Source organism: Humulus lupulus, chromosome 4 (genome assembly GCF_963169125.1).
Source record: "Humulus lupulus chromosome 4, drHumLupu1.1, whole genome shotgun sequence".
Taxonomy (NCBI): Eukaryota; Viridiplantae; Streptophyta; class Magnoliopsida; order Rosales; family Cannabaceae; genus Humulus; species Humulus lupulus.
Window position 1 is genome coordinate 38,996,543 of NC_084796.1, and position 20,787 is coordinate 39,017,329.

The 20,787-nt window shown below is 36.9% G+C and overlaps 2 protein-coding genes and 1 non-coding gene across 3 annotated transcripts; 1 reads left to right on the forward strand and 2 right to left on the reverse strand.

The window, feature by feature from the left end:
- Positions 1-4,059: 4,059 nt before the first annotated feature.
- On the reverse strand, positions 4,060-4,530 carry LOC133832095 (uncharacterized). The gene has a single exon (XM_062262479.1). The coding sequence runs from the start codon at positions 4,528-4,530 to the stop codon at positions 4,060-4,062; it is 471 nt and encodes a 156-aa protein (XP_062118463.1).
- Positions 4,531-8,799: 4,269 nt separating this feature from the next.
- On the forward strand, positions 8,800-8,906 carry LOC133833294 (small nucleolar RNA R71). Its single transcript, XR_009892685.1, has one exon. It is a non-coding gene; the product is annotated as a small nucleolar RNA R71 (small nucleolar RNA).
- Positions 8,907-18,317: 9,411 nt separating this feature from the next.
- On the reverse strand, positions 18,318-19,734 carry LOC133832096 (uncharacterized). The gene is made up of 2 exons (XM_062262480.1): positions 19,083-19,734; positions 18,318-18,667 (listed from the first exon to the last, which is right to left on the reverse strand). Exons 1-2 carry the CDS (start codon positions 19,732-19,734, stop codon positions 18,318-18,320), a joined length of 1,002 nt encoding a protein of 333 aa, XP_062118464.1.
- Between the last annotated feature and the right edge of the window lie 1,053 nt (positions 19,735-20,787).

Consider the following 20,787-nt stretch of genomic DNA (forward strand, 5'->3'; position numbering starts at 1 on the left):
ATGAATAAATCACACATCAATAGAAGAAAAATATAAAAATTGCATTAATCCATAAAAAGCTTCAGTTAATCTCCATTAAAAACCCTAAAATGGAGTTTAGCTCATAATCACAATTAACATATCAATAGTTAAATTTCTAAAACACATATTAAAACTAGAAAATAAAAAGAGTAGAGAAAAAACTAGAATTGGGGTTGTCACAATTGCTCCAAACTTGGTCTCCAATTTTCTTCTTATTGTTTTCTCTGATTAAAAACGATGACCTAATAATTTTTTGCCCAAATTCTCAAAAATGCCCTTCGATGAGTGAAAAACACGTGTCGTATAGACACTAGCGTCGCGCCCCAATAAGTTGCATCGTTACTCTAATGTGATTTGATATTCCCACTGCCAATCCGGATTTTTGACTTCGCCGCGGTCGTAGTAGATACCAGCGCCGCAGCCCTAAAAGAATTTTCTGCATCAAAGGCTTTTGAGCACTTTATCTCCACATTTCATTCCATTTGCCCAATTCTTGTGCATAAACCTGAAATCAAGTAAAACAAGCGTAATTCTGCTCCAAAAATGCTAAAACACAATAACAAAACCTGAATTAAGACACTCAAAAGATAGGCTAAAAATAGCCTAACAAACTCCCCCAAACTTGCTTCTTACTCATCCTCGAGTAAAGAAACGACACAAAAAACTTAAACAAATAAACAGAACAAGTTAAGCCTCCAATCTTATTCAACACACGCCGTCGTCACTCACTCACAAAACTTCAACTGTTATACAACCAAAATTTCAATTCAATCACTCCAACAATTAACCTGAATGCCTTAATTGGAAAATAGAATATACTTTGCAAATAACTAATGAACAATTAGATCACATCAAACATGTCCCACTCATACCAACAATAAACTAGCCAATATTCAATAAGCTTGCACACTTACCTTTCTCCACTAATGTCAACAACACATGTTTTGGAATCAATAAGACTTTTAAGGTTCATAATATTTTGACTTAGGTAAAGGTAGTTGAAAAGACATTTAGGCTTCATTATACCATAAGCACATAAAAAACCATTCAAACAAACCATATTGCATTTAATAACCATCTCCCAATTCACCAACTTTCCAACAATTGAGAACTCACAAAACAATGCTCCAACATCACTTTATTTAATTATTTATCACTTTTTTTTTCTTTCTCTTTTTTTTAGAAGAAAAATATAGAAATTAGTGATGTTGCAAGAACTTTTACATTTCTCTCAATCATTAAAAGACATAATTTATCCAAATATCAACAATCTCACTAATTACAATTCTTTCCCCCAAACTTATTTCTAAGCTTATGGCATAATTCAAAGGATAAGGGAAAATAATAGTGGGTACATTTTTGGCTTAATAATGTGGTTAAACAATAATCAAACTAGGGATAATAATGATAAAGGTAGGCTTGAAAGGCCCAAACGTTCCAGACAAAAAATTGCCTAAATCAGTTTCCAAAACACATGTCATCAAGGATTTCATCTCAAAAGGCAAGCAATGAAAGTTCTATCCTATTCAACCATTCATACGTCAAACCCAAGTAAAACATGTATAACACAATCCAATTATTTACATTTACAAAACATATTAAAATTTCCAAAAGGCATTGAAATTAATCCATAGAGTATTCAAATCAAGCACACAGTTAAAGACAATCTATATTTTACAAGTGACAACAACGACATTTATTCATATCATCAGCTTATCTTTTGACACACACAACAACAAGATTTAAATTAAATTAAATTAAACTAAACTAACACAGAAAAGTAAGCCCCTCCCCCAAACTCTATTTCACATTGTCCCCAATGTGAACATTAGAGGCCAAGAGAAGGAAACTTACCTGACAACCCCTTTAAAAAGGGTTTGGCGGCAGTGGCCGATCATATGGAGTATACCGCAGTGGTAGTGAAAAATAATTCTCATCCTCCTCATCCAAAGACCACTAAGATACCAAACTATTCAACTGCGGAACATGGTTTTCATCATACGTGTTGCGCTGCACCATGTAATTTTGCATATGCACGTTTTGCTGAATGATGTAATTCAACTGATCATGGGTGTATTGCATGGCAGGATCAATTGGGCCACGTAAAGCCGTGGGCTCATCTTCATCATCATTTATCCTCTGTCGACGTTGGTTTCTTCTTCTCTGAACTTGCGGTGCTCCATATGGATGTGAAGCAATGAGGCGATTCACCTTGGCCAAACTGATTGGCTTTTGTGGGGAAACTTTCCTGTCAGTCAAGTATTGAGGCGCGCCATACGTAACACATAAATCAGTAATGAAGTTTCCATGTCCCAACCCGCCAGTAGTGGTACCCTAAATGATATGATTGATACCCTCCTGTATATACCTCCCAATGTTCAGATTATACCCTTTTAAGATAGCATATGTCACCTTGAGACCATCAGTCAAGATATCAGAAAGATGATTGTTGGGAATCAATCGGGCACTCACAAAATAACACCATGCTCTAGCCACTTGGTTAAGCTCACACCGATACATACAATAGGGTTCACCATCCTTCAAATGAAAACAAGCTCCAGGAAAACCCAATGTCTCAGCAATCTCAACATAATTTAGATTGTCTTCCCCCAATACCCAAAGCTCTTCTTCTTCCTTGGGAAAGTCAGGCACATCATACAACTGATTAAACGCTGCAAGAGTCACTGGTATTTTCTTGCCCCTCACAATCACAACACTGTTCTCTCTTTCTGGCCAATTAGCAAGAAATTCATAAGTCAAAGTGTGATTATCCTTGCCATTACTGTCAACAAACTGGTTCCAATGTCGTCGAGCAATCTCATCTCGAATGGGCTCATACGGTGGCCAATTTTCCAAAGGTTTTGGATCAATTCCATACCCCTTTCTTCAAGTATAGGCTTTCTTGACAACACCACAAACCTTTCTTGAGCCTCTTTGCTCACAAACCTAGTGGTATCATAATCCGCCCTTGTGGAGACACGAGGAGGGCGAGAAGATGAAGCACCCGAAGCGTTGACAGTACCTCGCTTAGGACCCATTCTCCAAATTCACCCAAAATACACACTTTTAGTACCACTAAAATTTTGGGCAGCACCTCCCCTTGTTTTTATCACTTCCCAAAATCAGAAAAAATTAACCACAAACCACAATTCACCAATCCAATTTTTCACAATATTAATAATATCCAAAATACACCACTTAATCCACAATAATTCCCAATTAACACGCAAATTCTTCAAAATCCTAAGGAATCTCACTAACTTTGCAAAAATTAGAATTGGAATTACTTACATTAGTGAAAGACCCATTGATAATCCACCATTGTTGTTCAAAGCTTGAAGAAATTGAAGAAATTTGAGAAGGATGAAGGCAATTACGAATTTCGGTTAAAAATGAGGAAAAATATGTTTATTAGTGGAGAAGATGAATAATGGTGGCAAAGAAAAGGGTTGAGGGGTGATGTAGATGAACTATATGAAGAATAATGGAAGAGGAAAGGAGTTTATGGGTGGTTATGGAGGTTTTATGGGGGTGGGGGCGGACGAAATTCAGAGAAGACGAAGAGAGGCTGATGGCGGTGTTTTGAGGGTTTGGAAAAAATTAGGGAAAATTTTTAGCTTTTAAGTGAGGCCCGAGTTAGTGCCACGATGCTAATATATTTTTTCTCGATTTTCATCAGCTCCAGGGGCTGCGGCGCATGAACTGGGGCTGCGACACGAGGCCAAAGTTTGAATTTTTGCCTAAGCTGTCATGGGGCCTCGCCACGACGCTAATACTCCTAGGCGCCACGACGCAACAGGCTGCGATGCGGCCCTAATTGAAAGCCATAAATTTTCAATTTTCAAATTTTTTTTCACGTTTTTCACGGTTCTCTTTTTCCAGTATTTACACATAATTACTAAAATTCAACAAATAAGAAGAAAAATCAAAATTATAATTGTTCCAAATCGAAAATAAAATGTATAGTGTACATTCAACTTCGGATGCCTCCCAATGGCGCTGTCGTTAACATTATTTAGACGGACGCTAAACTCCTCTTCATTGTGGCATCAAGAGGATGACAGACTTGGCCTGATCAAATTGACCACCCAAGTAGAGCTTCAATATTTGCCCATTCACCTTAAAATTATTGGTCTTCTCACTAGTTACTTCAACTGCGCCATATGGAAACACCTTAACAACAGTGTAAGGCTCAGACCACCTCGATTTCAGCTTGCCTGGAAACAACTTCAACCATGAATTAAATAATAATACCTGCTGACCCTGATGAAATTCTTTCCTAACAAGGTTTTTGTCATGCCAAACCTTTGTCCGTTCCTTGTAAATTTTGGTGTTCTCATATGCCTCATTTATGAACTCTTCCATCTCATTTAATTGCAGCAATCTCTTTTCTCCTACTGCTGCCATGTCCATATTCAGTGTCTTCATGGCCCAGAAAACCCGATGCTCAAGTTCCACCGAAAGGTGATATGCCTTCCCAAAAACCAACCTATATGGCGACATGCCCATAGGTGTCTTGAAAGCTGTTCTATATGCCCATAGCGCATCATCGAGTTTCTTAGACCAGTATTTCCTTTGACTGTTGAACAGTTTTCTCCAGAATACTTTTCACCTCTCGGTTTGAAATCTCTGCTTGACCATTACTTTGAGTATGGTAAGGCAAAGCAGTTTTGTGTCGCACTCCATATCTGGCAAGTAAAGCCTCAAATTGCTTGTTAGAAAAGTGACTCCCTTCATCACTAATGATAGCTCGAGGAGTTCCAAACTGAGTAAAAATATATTTTTGAAGAAAATTGATAATTGTTTTACCGTCATTTGCATGTGTTGCAGCTGCTTCCACCCATTTAGAAACATAGTCCACTTCTAGCAATATGTACAAGTTGTTGTAAGACGATGGAAACGGTCCCATGAAGTCAATCCCCCACACATCAAATAGTTCAACTTCAAGAATTCCATTCAAAGGCATTTCGTTTCTCATTGAGATGTTCCTGGTCCTTTGGCATCTATCACATGGCTTAACAAACTCATGTGGGTCTTTGAACAAATTTGGCCAAAATAAACTACACTGAAGAACCTTTGCAGCTGTTCTAGCACCCCCAAAGTGACCCCCACATTGAAGAGTATGGTAGTGAGTCAAAATGGAATGCATCTCCTCTTCAGGCACACACCATCTGATTATATAATATGCACAGTGCTTGTAGAGGATCGATTCTTCCCAATAATAATGTTTCACTTCAGAGAAAAACTTCTTTAGCTGCTGCCTTGACATCTCTGGAGGAGTTATATTTGCAGCTAAGAAATTCACATAATCTGTGAACCACGGGACCATTAAACTTTCCCTCAAAGCAAACAACTGTTCATCTTGGAAATCATCATTAATCTGGAATTCTTTCATGTTTGGACTTTCCTCCACTTCCAGTCTAGACAAATGATCTGCTGTGAGGTTTTCGGTGCCTTTTGTCTCTAATTTCCATGTCAAACTCTTGTAGCAGGAGAACCTAACGAATCAGCCTCGACTTTGCATCCTTCTTTGTCATAAGGTATTTAATGGCATAGTGGTCAGTGTATACAATTACCTTATTCCCAATTAGATACGGCTTGAACTTGACACAAGCAAAAACTATGGCCAAAAGCTCCTTCTATGTAGTGGCATAATTCAGTTGAGCATCATTCAAGGTCCTACTAGCATAGTAGATAGTGTGAAATACCTTGTCCGCTCGCTTTCCCAAAACTGCTTCAACTACACAATCTCTTGCATCACACATCAACTCAAAGGGCAATTCCCAATTAGGTGCAACAACTATAGGTGTTGTAGTAAGTTTCTATTTTAGCACCTTAAAAGCTTGCATACACTCCTCCCCAAACTCAAATGGTACCCCGTGCATCAACAACCCAGATAGAGGCTTTGAAATTTTTGAGAAGTCTTTGATGAATCTTCCGTAAAACCCCGCATGACCCAGAAAACTACGAACCCCCTTAACTGAAACTGGTGGTGGCAGATCTTCTATGGTGGAAATATTTGCTCTGTCTACCTCAATACCTTCACTCGAGATCTTGTGCCCCAATACTATACCTTCCTTGACCATAAAATGGCACTTCTCCAAGTTTAGTACCAAATTAGACTCTTCACACCTTTTCAAAACCAGCTCCAAGTTGTGTAAACAATGATCAAACGATGAGCCAAAGATCGAGAAGTCATCCATGAAAATCTCGATGCACTTCTCAACCATGTCAGAGAATATAGGCATCACACACCTTTGGAATGTTGCTGGTGCATTACATAGTTCAAATGGAATTCTTTTGAAGGCAAATGTGCCATAGGACATGTGAATGTTGTTTTCTCCTGGTCCTCCGGGGCAATGGCTATCTGATGGTATCCAGAATAACCATCCAAAAAATAGTAATACTCATGGCCAGCCAACCTATCAAACATTTGATCAATAAATGGTAGCGGGAAGTATTTCCTTGTGGCTTTGTTGAGTTTCCGGTAGTCAATACATATCCTCCAGCTCGTGACAGTATGAGTTGGAATCAGTTCATTGTTTTCATTCCTGATTACCTTCATCCCTCATTTCTTCGAAACCACCTGAATTGGGCTCACCCATTTACTATCAGATATTGGGTAAGCTACTCCTGTGTCTAACCACTTCACCACTTCTCTCCTCACTACCTCCTTCATTGGTGGATTTAACTTCCGTTGAGCATCAATGATTGGTTTACTATCATCTTCCATCAGAATTTGGTGCATCACTATCGAGGGGCCAATCCCCTTTATATCAGCCAAAGTCCACCCAATGGCTTTCTTATACATACGCAACACCCTCAATAACTTCTCTATTTCAATCCCAGAAAGCATTGCAGACACAATAACAGGAAGTGTCTCGTTCTCCCCAAGAAACACATACTGCAAATGATCAGGTAAAACCTTCAACTCTAACACTGGTGGCTTCTAAACTGAAGTCAACGGTTGCTCAGGCACTGAACCAAGTTCTTCAAAATATTTTCTCTTCAAAGGCCCATAAGAATTTATCCATTTCGCATACTCCATGGCCCAATTTCCATCCTGCTCAGTTAACTCTTCTTCAAGCAAACTTAACTCAAGAGGATCTTCAACCCTCTTCTTTCCCTCTACTATACTGTCCACCACGTCAACTGAGAAACAAATATCACTGGCCCTGGGATATGTCATAGCTTTGAGTACATTAAAAACAACCTCTTCACCTTGTACTCTCAACCGTAACTCACCCTTCTGCACATCAATCAAAGCTTGGCCTGTTGCCAAAAATGGTCTTCCAAGGATAATCATGACATTAGCATCCTCCTCCATATCTAGTACAATGAAATCTCCAGGGAAGATAAACTTGTCCACTTTAACAAGATCATCTTCAATAATACCCCGAGGATGTGCTACTGATCTGTCTGCCAACTGAAGAGTCACTGTTGTAGGTCTTGCTTCCCCAAGCTTCAATCTTCTGAAAATAGAAAGCGGCATTAGATTAATGCTCGCCCCCAAATCACATAGAGCATTCATGCTCTCAAAATTCCCAATAGTCCAGGGTATTGTGAAACTCCCAGGATCTCTCAATTTCGGAGGGAGCTTCCTTTGCAGAATGGTGTTGCACTCTTCTATCAATGCCACAGTTTCATACTCTCCCATCTTTCTCTTCTTAGACAGGATGTCCTTCATGAATTTAACATAACTTGGCATATTCTCCAAGGCCTCCACAAATGGGATGTTGATATGCAGTTTCTTGAATACTTCAAGGAAAATAGAAAACTGCTTATCCAAGTAGTTCTTGCAGATCCTTTGAGGGTAGGGAATCTTGATGTGATGGTCAATGCTCACTTGTGGTGTAGCTCCTTTGGTTGGGAGGTCTCCAGTAACCTTGTCTTCACCTTGCTTCTGTTCCACTATGCCTATGCCTGTTGATACTGATCCTTGTCTTTAGCTGACTTCTCTGTGTTTGGCCCTTCATACTTCTTCCCACTTCTCAAAGTAATAGTCTAGCAATGTTCTTTTGGATTGACTTCAGTTGTGCTAGGAAAATTACCTTGAGCTCGGTTGGACATAAGAGTAGCCAATTACCCCATCTGGGTCTCCAAGTTTCTAATAGAAGACCGAGTCTCAGTCATGAATTGATTAAGGATATCAGACTGAGTATCAGGCTGTCTCACAAGATTCTGTTGTTGTTGCATAGGCGGCTGAGATGGTTGTTGTTGAGGCCTAAATCTCTGTTGATAAAACCCCGGAGGTGGTTGCTGAAATGAGTGTTGTTGATGTTGACTTAATGATTGGGGTTGTTGGTCATTCTTCCAAGAAAAGTTCGGGTGATTACGCCATCCTTGATTATAGAAATTAGAGTACGGATTATTAGGTTGTCTTGGAAAATTCCCAATAGATTGTGATTGCTCTAATGGAAAATTGTTCACATCCCCAAATTTGCACTATTCAAAAGAATGGGGTCCCCCACATAGTTCACACATCACTTGAGCTTGCATCACTGGGGCTACCACGTATTGTTTTGTAGCTGTTTTGTAAGAGCAGCTACCTGAGCACTAAGCATAGAGATGACATCAATCTCATGCATTCTAGCCACTCTCTTTGGATTTCCCTTCTCACTAGGCCACTGATAATTGTTCATGGCCATTTCTTCCACCAGTTCATATGCCTCATTAGCACTCATGCTCATAAAAGCACCCCCTGCTGCTGCATCAATAATGGTGCAAGTAGTATCGCACAAACCATTATAGAAATTGTGGACTAGCATCCACTTCTCAATACCATGGTGGGGAACCTTTCTCAACAAGTCTTTAAGTCTCTCCCAAGCATCATAAAGAGACTCACCCTCCAACTGATAAAAATTATTGATCTCTCCTCTCAACTTAGCTGCCTTTGCAGGAGAGAAAACCTTTGAGAGAAATTTCTAAGCGAGGTCATTCCATGCAGTGATCGAATTAGGTGGCAGAGATACCAACCAAATCTTAGCTCGACCCCTTAAAGAGAGTGGAAATAACCTTAATCTGATGGCATCGTCACTAACTCCGTTCATTTTAAATGTCTGATAGAGCTCAACCAAGCTAGCAAGATGCATATTGGGGTCTTCAGTTGGTAATCCCCCGAACTAAATAGTGGATTGCACCATTTGGAGTATTGCAGGCTTGATTTCAAAAATTTTGGCATCGATAGCAGGTGGTCTGATACAAGACTGTACCCCTGTCACAGTAGGCAACACATAATCTCTCAAACTTTTGGCTGCTGGGTTCTGACCATTTCCTTGCTCAGCTTGATCCTCAACATCACCCCTGTTCAACCCATTATTATTATTCACTGGATCATCCATGGTGGTGTCAACCCTTCTTTCCAACCTCTTATTTTGTCGATTCAGTCTACAAGTCTTCTCTATTTCATGATCAACAGGCACTCGAATAGCAGGGCCTTGGCGTTGCATAAACTAACATGTAACCTGGGATAAGAAAAATTGAGACAATGACAAAATTAGTAAAATTGAAAAGAAAATACCAAATTAGAATAAAATTATACTATTTTAATATTAGCTAAAAACAGTCTCTGGCAACGACGCCAAAAACTTGTTACAAAAAATCCAACACGAAAGTATACATATCATTTTACAAGTGAGATCGTTCGCATGAGGACTGTGGCTAAATACCAATTAATTGAATTCTTATTTCTATTTGGCAATCAAAAATTAATTTTATAAATGAAAGGGTTAAAAGAATAAAATTAAACAATAGAAACAATAAACAAGATTTAACCAAGGTTTGAATTATAGGGAAATTAATTTCAATTGCATCCACTTCCTATTTCAATAATACAAAACAATTCTTCTTCTACCTAATGTGATAGCAAATTATAAAATAACCTATATTCTGATTAATCCATATAGATTCTAAATTATATGGTAAAATCCTACATTTCTGTGGTAAAACACACATAACAATCAGTATTAAGCAATAATCCTATAGCTACACAAACCACACAAATACTCTCGTTTTGTGTCGAAACCTATGTTTATTCAATTAGAGCATTTTCAACAATCACTTTTCAGCTTTTGTATTGAAATCATAAATCATGCATAAGATGGTCAATCAAATGCATGCAATAATCACAAATATGAATAAATCACACATTAATAGAAGAAAAATATAGAAATTGCATTAATCCATAAAAAGCTTCAGTCAATCTCTATTAAATACCCTAAAATGGAGTTTAGCTCATAATCACAATTAACAAATCCATAGTTAAATCTCTAAAACACATATTAAAACTAGAAAATAAAAAGAGTAGAGAAGAAACTAGAATTGGGGTTGTCACAATTGCTCCAATCTTGATCTCCAATTTTCTTCTTGTTGTTTTCTCCATTCTAAAAATATGTCTCCCCTCTGAAAGTTGCGCTTTCCTGATTAAAAACAATGACCTAATAATTTTATGCCCAAATACTCAAAAATGCCCTTCGATGAGTGAAAACCACGTGTCGTACGGACACTAGCGCCGCGGCCCAATAAGTTGCGTCGCAGCTCTAATGCGATTTGAGATTCCCACTTCCAATCTGGATTTTTGACTTTGCCATCGCTGTAATAGATAGCAGCGCCACGGCGCAAATTGTAGCGCCGCGGCCCTAAAAGAATTTTCTGCATCAAAGGCTTTTGAGCTCGGTTTAGCACTTTATCTCCACATTTCATTCCATTTGCCCAATTCTTGTGCATAAACCTAAAATCAAGTAAAACAAGCGTAATTCTGCTCCAAAAACGCTAAAACACAACAGTAAAACCCGAATCAAGACACTCAAAATATAGGCTAAAAATAGCCTAACAACAAAAAAGATATCACAATAATATAAAATATTAGAATTTGAACTAAGTGTCCAAAATAATGAGTCTTAAATTAATTAAAAATGACTCATATAAGGATTGTAACTATAGTTAGACAACAAAAGTGTGTGTATCTCTTAAAATGTCTAAGTTAACAATGTAAGTATATCTCCATAAAAATCTAAGTTAATAAATAAATATTTATGATCTTTTAAATGCACCAAATTCGACATAAGTTCTCAAGAAGAGAATATATTATTGTTTATAGTTTTTTTTTTTTGTTTAAGAAAAACTATATATAGTACTTAATCATCTAATCTATATTTACTTGTCAATTTTGTAATGGTTTGATAAAAAGATATTCAGTGTCAAGGATGACCTACTTCCACTACAAAGTGGCTGGTTAGTAAGAATGATGTCATTTAATAATCAAGTCTAATTTTTCTTATGTGTAACTCGTTTCGCATGTTCTTAGTTTTTCTTATGTATATATACCAAATTACTTAGGTATATATAAATGATATCTTTTAATTAGTATTGATATATGAATTTTTTTTAAATTTAAATTTATACATTATGTTTATCCACAAGTCGCTATGTATTCGGCTTCCATGGTAGATGCACCATTTGCTTTAGGGAAAATGGGAGATTTTTAAGATGTATTCTACTCAAGGAAGCGCAGGTTATCCTCAAAGAGATTCATGAGGCATTTTGCAGAGATCATGCTGGGGGGAAAAGTTTGGCCTTGAAGGTTCTAAGACAAGGTTCCTTTTGGCCCACACTAGAAAAAGACTCGACCTTATATGTCCTCAAGTGTGATAAGTGCCAACGCTTTGCCTCCATTGCCCGAGCTGCTCCCATGGAGTTAACTATGATTTCCTTGCCCTGTCCATTTTCTATATCGGGGATCGACCTAATTGGCTCGTTGCCTACTAGAAAAAGGAGGAGTTCGCTACATTGTTGTTGCTGTTGACTACTTTACAAAGTGGGTTGAGGCCGAACTACTAGCGACTATAACCTCGAAGAGAGTTCTAGACTTCATAGTGAATATCATAATATGCCATTTGTGACTCTCAAAGAAGATCATGTCTGACAACGGAACTCAGTTTGATAGCGATCTATTCATGAATTTTTGTGAGAAATACAACAAAATTAGGAGTTGCTCTTCAATGGCATACCCATAGGACAATGGGCAAGTCGGGGTAGTAACTAAAACTCTTAAGGCGAGTCTAAAGAAATGATTAGAGGACGCTAAGGGACTATGGCCTGAACTCCCACAAGTGCTCTGGGCCTATAGGACCTCGCACATCGTACCTCCACTGGGCATACTCCCTTTTCTCTATCTTTTGGAGCGAAGCTATGCTCCCATTGAGTTTATGGTGATGTCACACAAGCAGAGAACATTTAACCAGGAATAGAATCCCGACCTGCTTAATGCATCCCTGGATCTAGTTGGAGAACGATGAGAAGAATCTCAGTAGCATCTCCCCCATTACCAACAAAGGGTGACACGTTATTTCAACTCGAAGGCGAAGTGTATTCCTAGCTAACAAAGACCCTAAAGTTGGTGTACTCAGATCGAACTAGGAAGGATCCTATCAGAACTTGGAGATCTTATGAGAAGGAACCTTTAGACTAGCTTAGTTAAATGGAGAGATGGTTCCATGAACTTGGAATGCCTTGCATCGCAAAAAGTATTACCAATGATAAGAAATCTTTGTTAGAACTTATTTATTTCATCTTTTGTAAGGCTCAAGTATAAAAGTCATGTTTTCTATTGTTTGAATTTGAATGGTATAAGGTTGTTGTGTAATTTAAACACGGTGCTGGAATTTTTCAATTTATTGTTGTTATTTAGCACTAGTTGATAATGTAAAAACGATCTATAATATTTTTAAATTATGATCACTTGGGGGGCATATAACCCTCGATAGCCTTTGGAATATTTGGCAAACTTAAGTTAAATTTATACAACTTAGAATTTGGAAATTTTGAAAATCTGTGGCTTTTTAAAGCTTGAGTTTTCAAAGCAATTCTAAATGCGAACTATGTTAAGAAATTTCAAAGAAAAAATAAAAATCCTAGAAAGAAACTAGGTACACGAGCAACTGGGGGAGGAGCCTCTTTATTCGTAACCACGGAGGATTGGGATTGCTTTTGCTAGAGCTGGTTCCCTTGGTTTTGGCAGGAGATCCAGCAGTAGCTCTAGTTTTGGATGCAGCCTTCTTCAAAATCCTCAGCCTCTTGATGGTTGGGTCGGTGGTGAAGATGTCCTGGAGGCTCATATCTTCTTCTTCAAAAACGAACAAAAAAGTTAGAACAAAGACTTATAATTCTAATTGTGTAAACAATAAGAAGTAACAAAACAAGAACCCTATCCTCCAAACTAGAGGACAAAACTACTACGATTAGTTCTGGATTATGCATCAGACTAGACACAACCTCTAACTCTTGGATTATTGGGAGAGGGGGATATTCTAACATTACTACTTCGCAGGACTCACTAGGACCAGGTTGCTCATCTAGACTAGGCCCATATATACATGCCTAATTTCTGGGGTAAAAGAGCCATGATACAATGAATGCCATGATTGAAGATTTGTGCCATATTATTCAAAAAGGGTGGACCTGAAGTGTAAAGTATTATCTACTACTACGGTGTACTTAGGGTAGGAAAAGTCATGGCGAACAACTGATTGGTCGACACACTAATGCAAGGTTACATCCCGGTCCGGGTCTTTGGGATATCTTCTCACAAGTTGCCTCAGATTGAATCGGGTTAGTACAAAACTCGCAGCAACTCGGTTTACTACCCTATCTTCATTACCTTGGCTAGAGATGCCGACTGCTGCCCCTGATTCTGCACATGATTGGTCAGTATTCTACCCGCTTTCGATGGCGTGACCTCCGCCTCTTCGTCAACCTCCTCAATGGTTGGAGGTCACCTCCTAGGAGGACCTTGAGGCTTGATGGCCAGGGTCTGATCTTCCCTGATCAGCTTTTGGGCCACCATGGTGGCATCATTTACCATCGCCTTGAAATCCTTCTCCTCAGCAAGAGCGCTGGCCAAAGTATTGTATTGACCCCCTAGGGTCTCTAACTGCTTCATTCTCTTGTAAATAGCAACACAAGATAACAACTCGAATAGGATAAGTAAAACTTAGCAAAAGTAAGGAATTCAGATGAAGAGCTTAAAAGATAAGATACTTACGAGGTCAGTTGAAGTAACGGTGTTCGCAGTTCCGAAATCCGTTTGACATAAAAAACTTGTCTTTGAAGTCATTCGATTTGCTGGGGAGGTCGATGATACTGGAAAATCTGGGAAACCGAGTGAGGTAATAAAACCCATCACATCGTGTTCGTAGGAGGCGATAAGAATTTGGCGGGAGCTAAAATGGGGCGAGCTTCATGTAGTTGAAGAAGTTCGCAAAGTATTGATCCGGCAGGAGGAATGCACCAACCTTCAGGTGTTCATCATTCTAGGCCCCAAATTCGTCCTCCAATGGGGCACCACTCCGCTCACCCTACAAAGGAGGTCGAGTGTAGAAGTTGAGGTTCATCTCGATCCCATGACTTAGAATTATTTTATTCACCTTGGACTGAGTAGTAATACGAGACACGATCCTCTCGGCCTTGAAGAAATTGTAAGGTTCAACCTAGACCTCCTTCTCCACCACAGGACCAAAGTCGGGGATGTGGGTCTAGTAGGCAGCCTGCTTATCCTTACTCTGAGAAGAAGATCCTGCAGTGGTCTTTTTCTTTTGAAAGACCGTAATGATTGTTTTAGGTTCGCCTGATTACAAAATGACTCGTTAGAGGCAACCTAGGGATGCAACCTAGGTCTAATAACAGAAGAAATGGTGATCTTAGATTCTAAGGCTTTACTACTCGACCTAAAGTATCTATGGGCTAAGTTCATGCTTTATTCCTTGATGTGTGGCCTCATGTGCACCCCTAATTCATGTGCCCTAATCTCGGCAAGGTACTGAAGCTTCGGGATTTGTTTAATGCAAAACCACCTTAGTGTCGTGTCCCCTAAGCTACCTGCATTTAAGCCAAAACCCTTCACCTTCCAGGCTAAAAACTCGTACTTTCAACTTCTAAATCCAAGAAAACCCAGAAAAATTACCTCATTTTTTTTATGTGTTTAACTTAATCGTTTATAGTCCTATTTTTTTTTGGTCTAGTATAACCCAAACTGAACCCGTGCAGAACAAAAATAATGCAAAAACACACTGAAAAATTTCATAAACCTGTCAAAAAATGAGTAAAAATAAATTTAAACCAGAGTAAAGGTGTACTTATGGATTGGTTATTGATCGAGGTTGTAAAAGGACGAAGAACGATGAAGATTGCAAAAAATCTGGGAGGTAACGGTTGAAGGGATTTCTGAGAGGGAAGAAAGTTAGAGGGTTTCTGAGAATATTTGGAGAGCAAGAAGAAAAGGAAATTCGAATGCAAAGGTGGTGAAGGCCTAATTTTCTCTCTAGTTTATATGTCAAATTTGGGGACAAATTTTGACCACAAGATTAAAGCAGGCCGAGATCCGAGGGTCTGAATTAAATAAAACAAACAGTGACTAAAGGTTGACAAGACAACTGTCACAGTACTCGAAACCCGAACAAACGCCTATAATAAGCAGACACGTGTCCCATACTTGAGTGAGTGGATGGCATGTTTTCTCATAACAAAAGCCGAAAAACCCTTACTGTGCTTGTTAGAAGTGACGTCATGCGCAAGCAAGGACTTGGGGGGCAAATGTTGTAACCTAAAAATACGAGCTCACTTTTCTTGCTCAGGATACTGCTGGCACGTAATAAATAAAGGATACGAGGCTTCAGAGATGTTTCGTTAACTCCAGACCAAACAACTTGAGGCTGTGTCACTGAGTCTGGGAAAACCCAGGTTCGTCCAGATCGAGGTGTCCAGTGTCCAGATAGCCCTCATCAAGCCTAAGCATTATCTAAGTCAAGCCGTCCTTCTCCAATCATATCCAGTTCGAGAGTGCCATCTAGCTCGAGGTGGTTTAAGAACGCGCATATGGAATAATCCCAATAGACTCGGATGCCCAATATGCTCAATATGTGCATATAATTATTATGTACATTTATTGATCAATGAAAACGACAATAGGCTAAATTAGGGAATTTAAATATCCATTTATTTGGGAAGTTACCCAATTCTGTATGTTACCATTTATTGTATGGTTACCCAATATTGTCCATCACAATTCCCTATAAATACAAGAGATATTGACAGTAAAAGGGGCTGGCATCTTATATGCTAAAACTCTGCAGAAATTGTCATTAACAATCTTTTCAAGAGTTCCTAAACAAGAATAAGAGCGACTCGTGGAATAGGTGTATTTTAACCCCTGAACCACGTTAAAATTTTGTGAGTTTACATTTACGGTTTATTAACATCCTGAATCTCTTCAATCGAATTTCTTAATCCCCTGTTGGCGAACCACGTCAACACTTTCTATTGTTCTTATCTCATCCTTTTGTTCTTTTAGTTCTTATTATTCTGAGTTTGTAATCTTCTTCCTCTACATCTTTCTATTTACTTGTATTTTATGCAATTGAGTTGTAACATTCACTAATACAAAATTAGGCTTTCTCTGCGATTTTTTTTTCCTTAAGACATAATTGTTATCGACAGCAGAGAAAAGTCCACGAAAAAACCCGCAGAGAAAGAATTTTTTATAGATATATAATTATTTTTCATTTATTTTCATATATATAATTATTTTTTATTTTGAATTAAATACATTTTTTAAATACCAATAGAATTATATTAGTAATACTATATACAATACCAAATTATATTAAATTTTAATTATATAAATTACCATATTTTATGTTATTATTATATCACTAAATTTTATAAATTATTATCTAAATAAACATAATGTCTAAATTAAAATTAAAAAAACATTCATATATCAATACTAATTAAAAGATATCATTTATATATATAAGTAAATTGGTATATATACATAAGTGATTTGAACAAAACGTTATTGAACCTTGTGTCTACAAAAACATCAAAGATGACATTGTGGTAATCCTAGTTTTTTATGTTGACGATATCCTACTGATTAGAAATCACTACTACAAAAAGGGTCATTAATGACATTTTTTGTTGGTGATGAAATATTTTTAATGTCCCTACAATGTTGGTCATTATAGCAGGAGACATTAAATGTGCATTTTTAATGACCAACAAAATTGGACATGATAAATTAAGGAGAAAATGCATTTTTTACTTTTTTTTTTCTTTTCAATTTGATGACGCCCTTTGGGCGACCTTAAATGTGTACCCCTTTTATTTGATCAGTTTTAACTATTATTATTATTATTTAAATAAAACTTAATGTCACCCACCAAGTGACCTTATATACCTCCATTATTATTGTCTTTTTATTGTATATATATATATTGAAACCAGGTTTTTTTTTTGTTATATATTCAAATCAGGTTTTTTTTTAAACAAATATACTCAAATCATATTATATTAGAAACATGCTTATATATTATTTATATATTTCATAATAATAATTAATTTTTTATTAATAAATAATATATATTTAATAATTACTTAAATTAAAATATTTCATTAAATAGAAAATATTTTTTAGCTAAATATTAATATAAAAAACAGTAATTGCAAATATTTTCACATAATCAAAATAACAAATATTGCACTGTATGGCTAGATGTTGACACCTATAATAACAAAAAGAAAAAGTCTACAATTTTTTTTTTTTTTTAAAAAAAAAAAGGTTGAAACTATAGTCTTCCATATATTCAATAAAATGGGAAAGCTGATCTATTCAACAACAAAAAAAAGCCTAGGGGCCTAAATTTGATGATTTTTGATGAACGGTAGCATATCTTTGGCCCATTCTTCTCGCATCTCATCAATTTTTTATTGTGAATATGGTCTTTTGTTATTGAGCTGCAACAAAATAATAATATATATTAATTAAAGTGACAAAATGTGTAAGTTTAATATTAATAATATTTGATACATAGTTTACATACCGTTTCATTCAAATAGGTAGACCGATTGTTAGATTGAACCAAGTCCTTCATCATTCTCATTATGTAATATCCACATTCCTTGTTACTTGGTTGTTGTGGACACTAATAATTAAAAATTTAAGTAATTATACTAATAACTTGATAAAATTTGAATATTCAAAGTATAAACTAAAATTAAAATTTGTAAAAACATACCAATGGATTTCGGTAATTCACTTCACTTGGGATTGATTGTTTGTTAGCCCTGAAGTATTTGGCATAAGCATCAAGGATTGTTTCTCCAATTTGTGGACGATTGGACATTGGTGCGTTAACCGAATCCAATAAACGAATGTGATATGCATCAGGGGCCAATACTTACTTTAGACTTCCCCATCTTGAAAATGATTTTAAACATCTTCTCGAGTACTTGGCTTCCACTTAAAGGTCGGGGAGCCTCCCCACACTCTTGTTCGCCATTAAATGCCTTCTTCCAAGTTCAAGTATATGATTACTCTTCAAGAACTTCCTGTGTCCCATATAACAAACTTTACGGGAGTGTTTCAAGTACTGAGAGCATGTTTCTTCTTCACAAATGGGACAAGCTTTATAGCCTTTCACACTAAAACCTGATAAATTTCCATAAGCAGAAAAGTCATTGATTGTCCACAACAATGCCACTCTAAGGCTAAACTCTTCTTGCTTGTATGCATCGTAAACCCTAACCCCTTCATTCCACAAAGTTTTTAAGTCATCAATAAGAGGAGTTAGATAGACATCAATGTCATTCCCTGGTTGTTTAGGTCCCGATATCAAAAAAGTCAATACGGTAAACTTCTTCTTCATACACAACCATGGGGGCAGATTGTATATAACAAGCATGACAGGCCAACAACTGTACTTACTACTAAGGTTATTATGCGGATTTATTCCGTCAGTAGAAAGACCTAGACGAAGATTCCGAGATTCATCGCCAAAAGAAGGCCACTTCAGATTAACTCTCTTCCAAGCAATACTATCAGCTGGATGTCTTAATTTACCATCCCTTCACTCTCTCATTTGCATGCCATGACAAACACTTAGCAAGTTCAGCATTTCTAAATAGTCAAATGAAACGGGGTATAGGTGGAAGATACCACAAAACCTTGGCGGGTATTCCTTCCTTAACATCCTCACCATTCCTTTTCTTTTTCCATCGTGACTCACCACAAGTAGGGCATGATTCTGCATCAGAAAACCTATTTCGGTATAGTATGCAATCATTAGGGCATGCATGGATTTTTTCATACTCCATGCCTAATGAACATATTGTTTTCTTGGCCTCATAAAATGACATTGGCATCTCATTACATTCAGGCAACAATTCTTTCAAAAAACTAAGTAATTCTGTCAAACTTCGATCACTCCATCCATGTTTTGCCTTCAAATTAAACAACCTTAGAAGCGTTGATAACTTTGTAAATCTTTTACAATCAGGGTAAATCGGTTTCTCATCGTCACTAAGTAGTGTCTCAAACTTGTTTGGGTCTACTATTGTTCCATAATGTGCATCATCAATCATTTCATCCAATGAATCCCAATTCACTTCATCTATATTCCTCCTAACTTTACTAATCCTACTAGGGGGATCTGGTATATTAGGGGGTTTCTCCCCATGACTATACCATATCTTATAACTTCTGTCAATCCCATTAAAGAATAAGTGTTCTTTGATCTTATTGAAACTCAACTTTGTTACATTAAAACACTTTAGACATGGACAACAAGTAAAGTTTGGGTCTCCCCCATTCTCCAAACAAAACCTTAAGAAAAAATCAACTCCGTTCTTGTACTCCTCAGATAACCTATTCGCTGACATCCATTTTTTATCCATATCTTCTCTTCTATACAAATTAAAAAAGAATAAATAAATAAGCATATTAGCTTATTAAATAAATAAGTATGCTAGCTCTTCCCCTATATTACTAACCTAACCATTTGTTAATTTATATCAATCAAACACATGTAAGAAGATAAAACAAAATTAGAAAGAAAAAAAAGGCAACATTTTCTCTATAATACTGACCAAGCCATCAATAAAAAGTAATTCAAACAATAAATTTGTTTCCTTATATCTCCCAGCAGACAAACAAGCCCAGAACCTACTTCACTAAGGCACACAAGTTCTCAACCTTCTGTTATCACCGCAGCACACAATTTCTCAGAACCTACTTCACTACGGTTGAATATCTAAGATATTCAAACTCTTCTAACATTTGCATAATATAAATAAAATAATTAACAAAACATATTCATACGTACCTCTTTCAATTTAAAAGGTGATCAAGCTAGCTAATTATCTTTCCAACGCTCAATCCTTGTCAATTGGATTTACAACCTGAAGAATGTAATCAATACCTATAAGATTAATATAGAATAAAAATTAAAGAAAACCATAATGTTTCTAATTGAAGTGATAAAGGAGGCAAGAAGAGAAGGGGATGGGGAGAAAAGAAAATTGCCAATGTCATTGCATAGCAGTATGGTATCAGAATTCATACTTCCTCATGTGCAATTTATTATAAAACTATTAACCTTTGAAGAAAATATATCAGCAAAATCAATATAGTGCATACATTAAAAATTAGCTGAGTTGTCCTGTGGCTGAACTAAATATATATTGTAGATTTCATGAGCACCATCGATTTCACATCAGATAAATTATTAAAATACTTTGTGTTTGTTGAATATGCAACATTTAGGAAAAGTGACATTACCCGTTGAAGGGCTCTAAGGTTCATCAGAATATAAACTTTCATGGCTCTTGAGTGGCATGCTTTTTGCAAATTGTGGTTTCATTTCAAGCTTTCCCTTTAATTTTAAATCAGCACACTCACATATCTACACTTCTTCTTAACTTTTTTTCTTAATT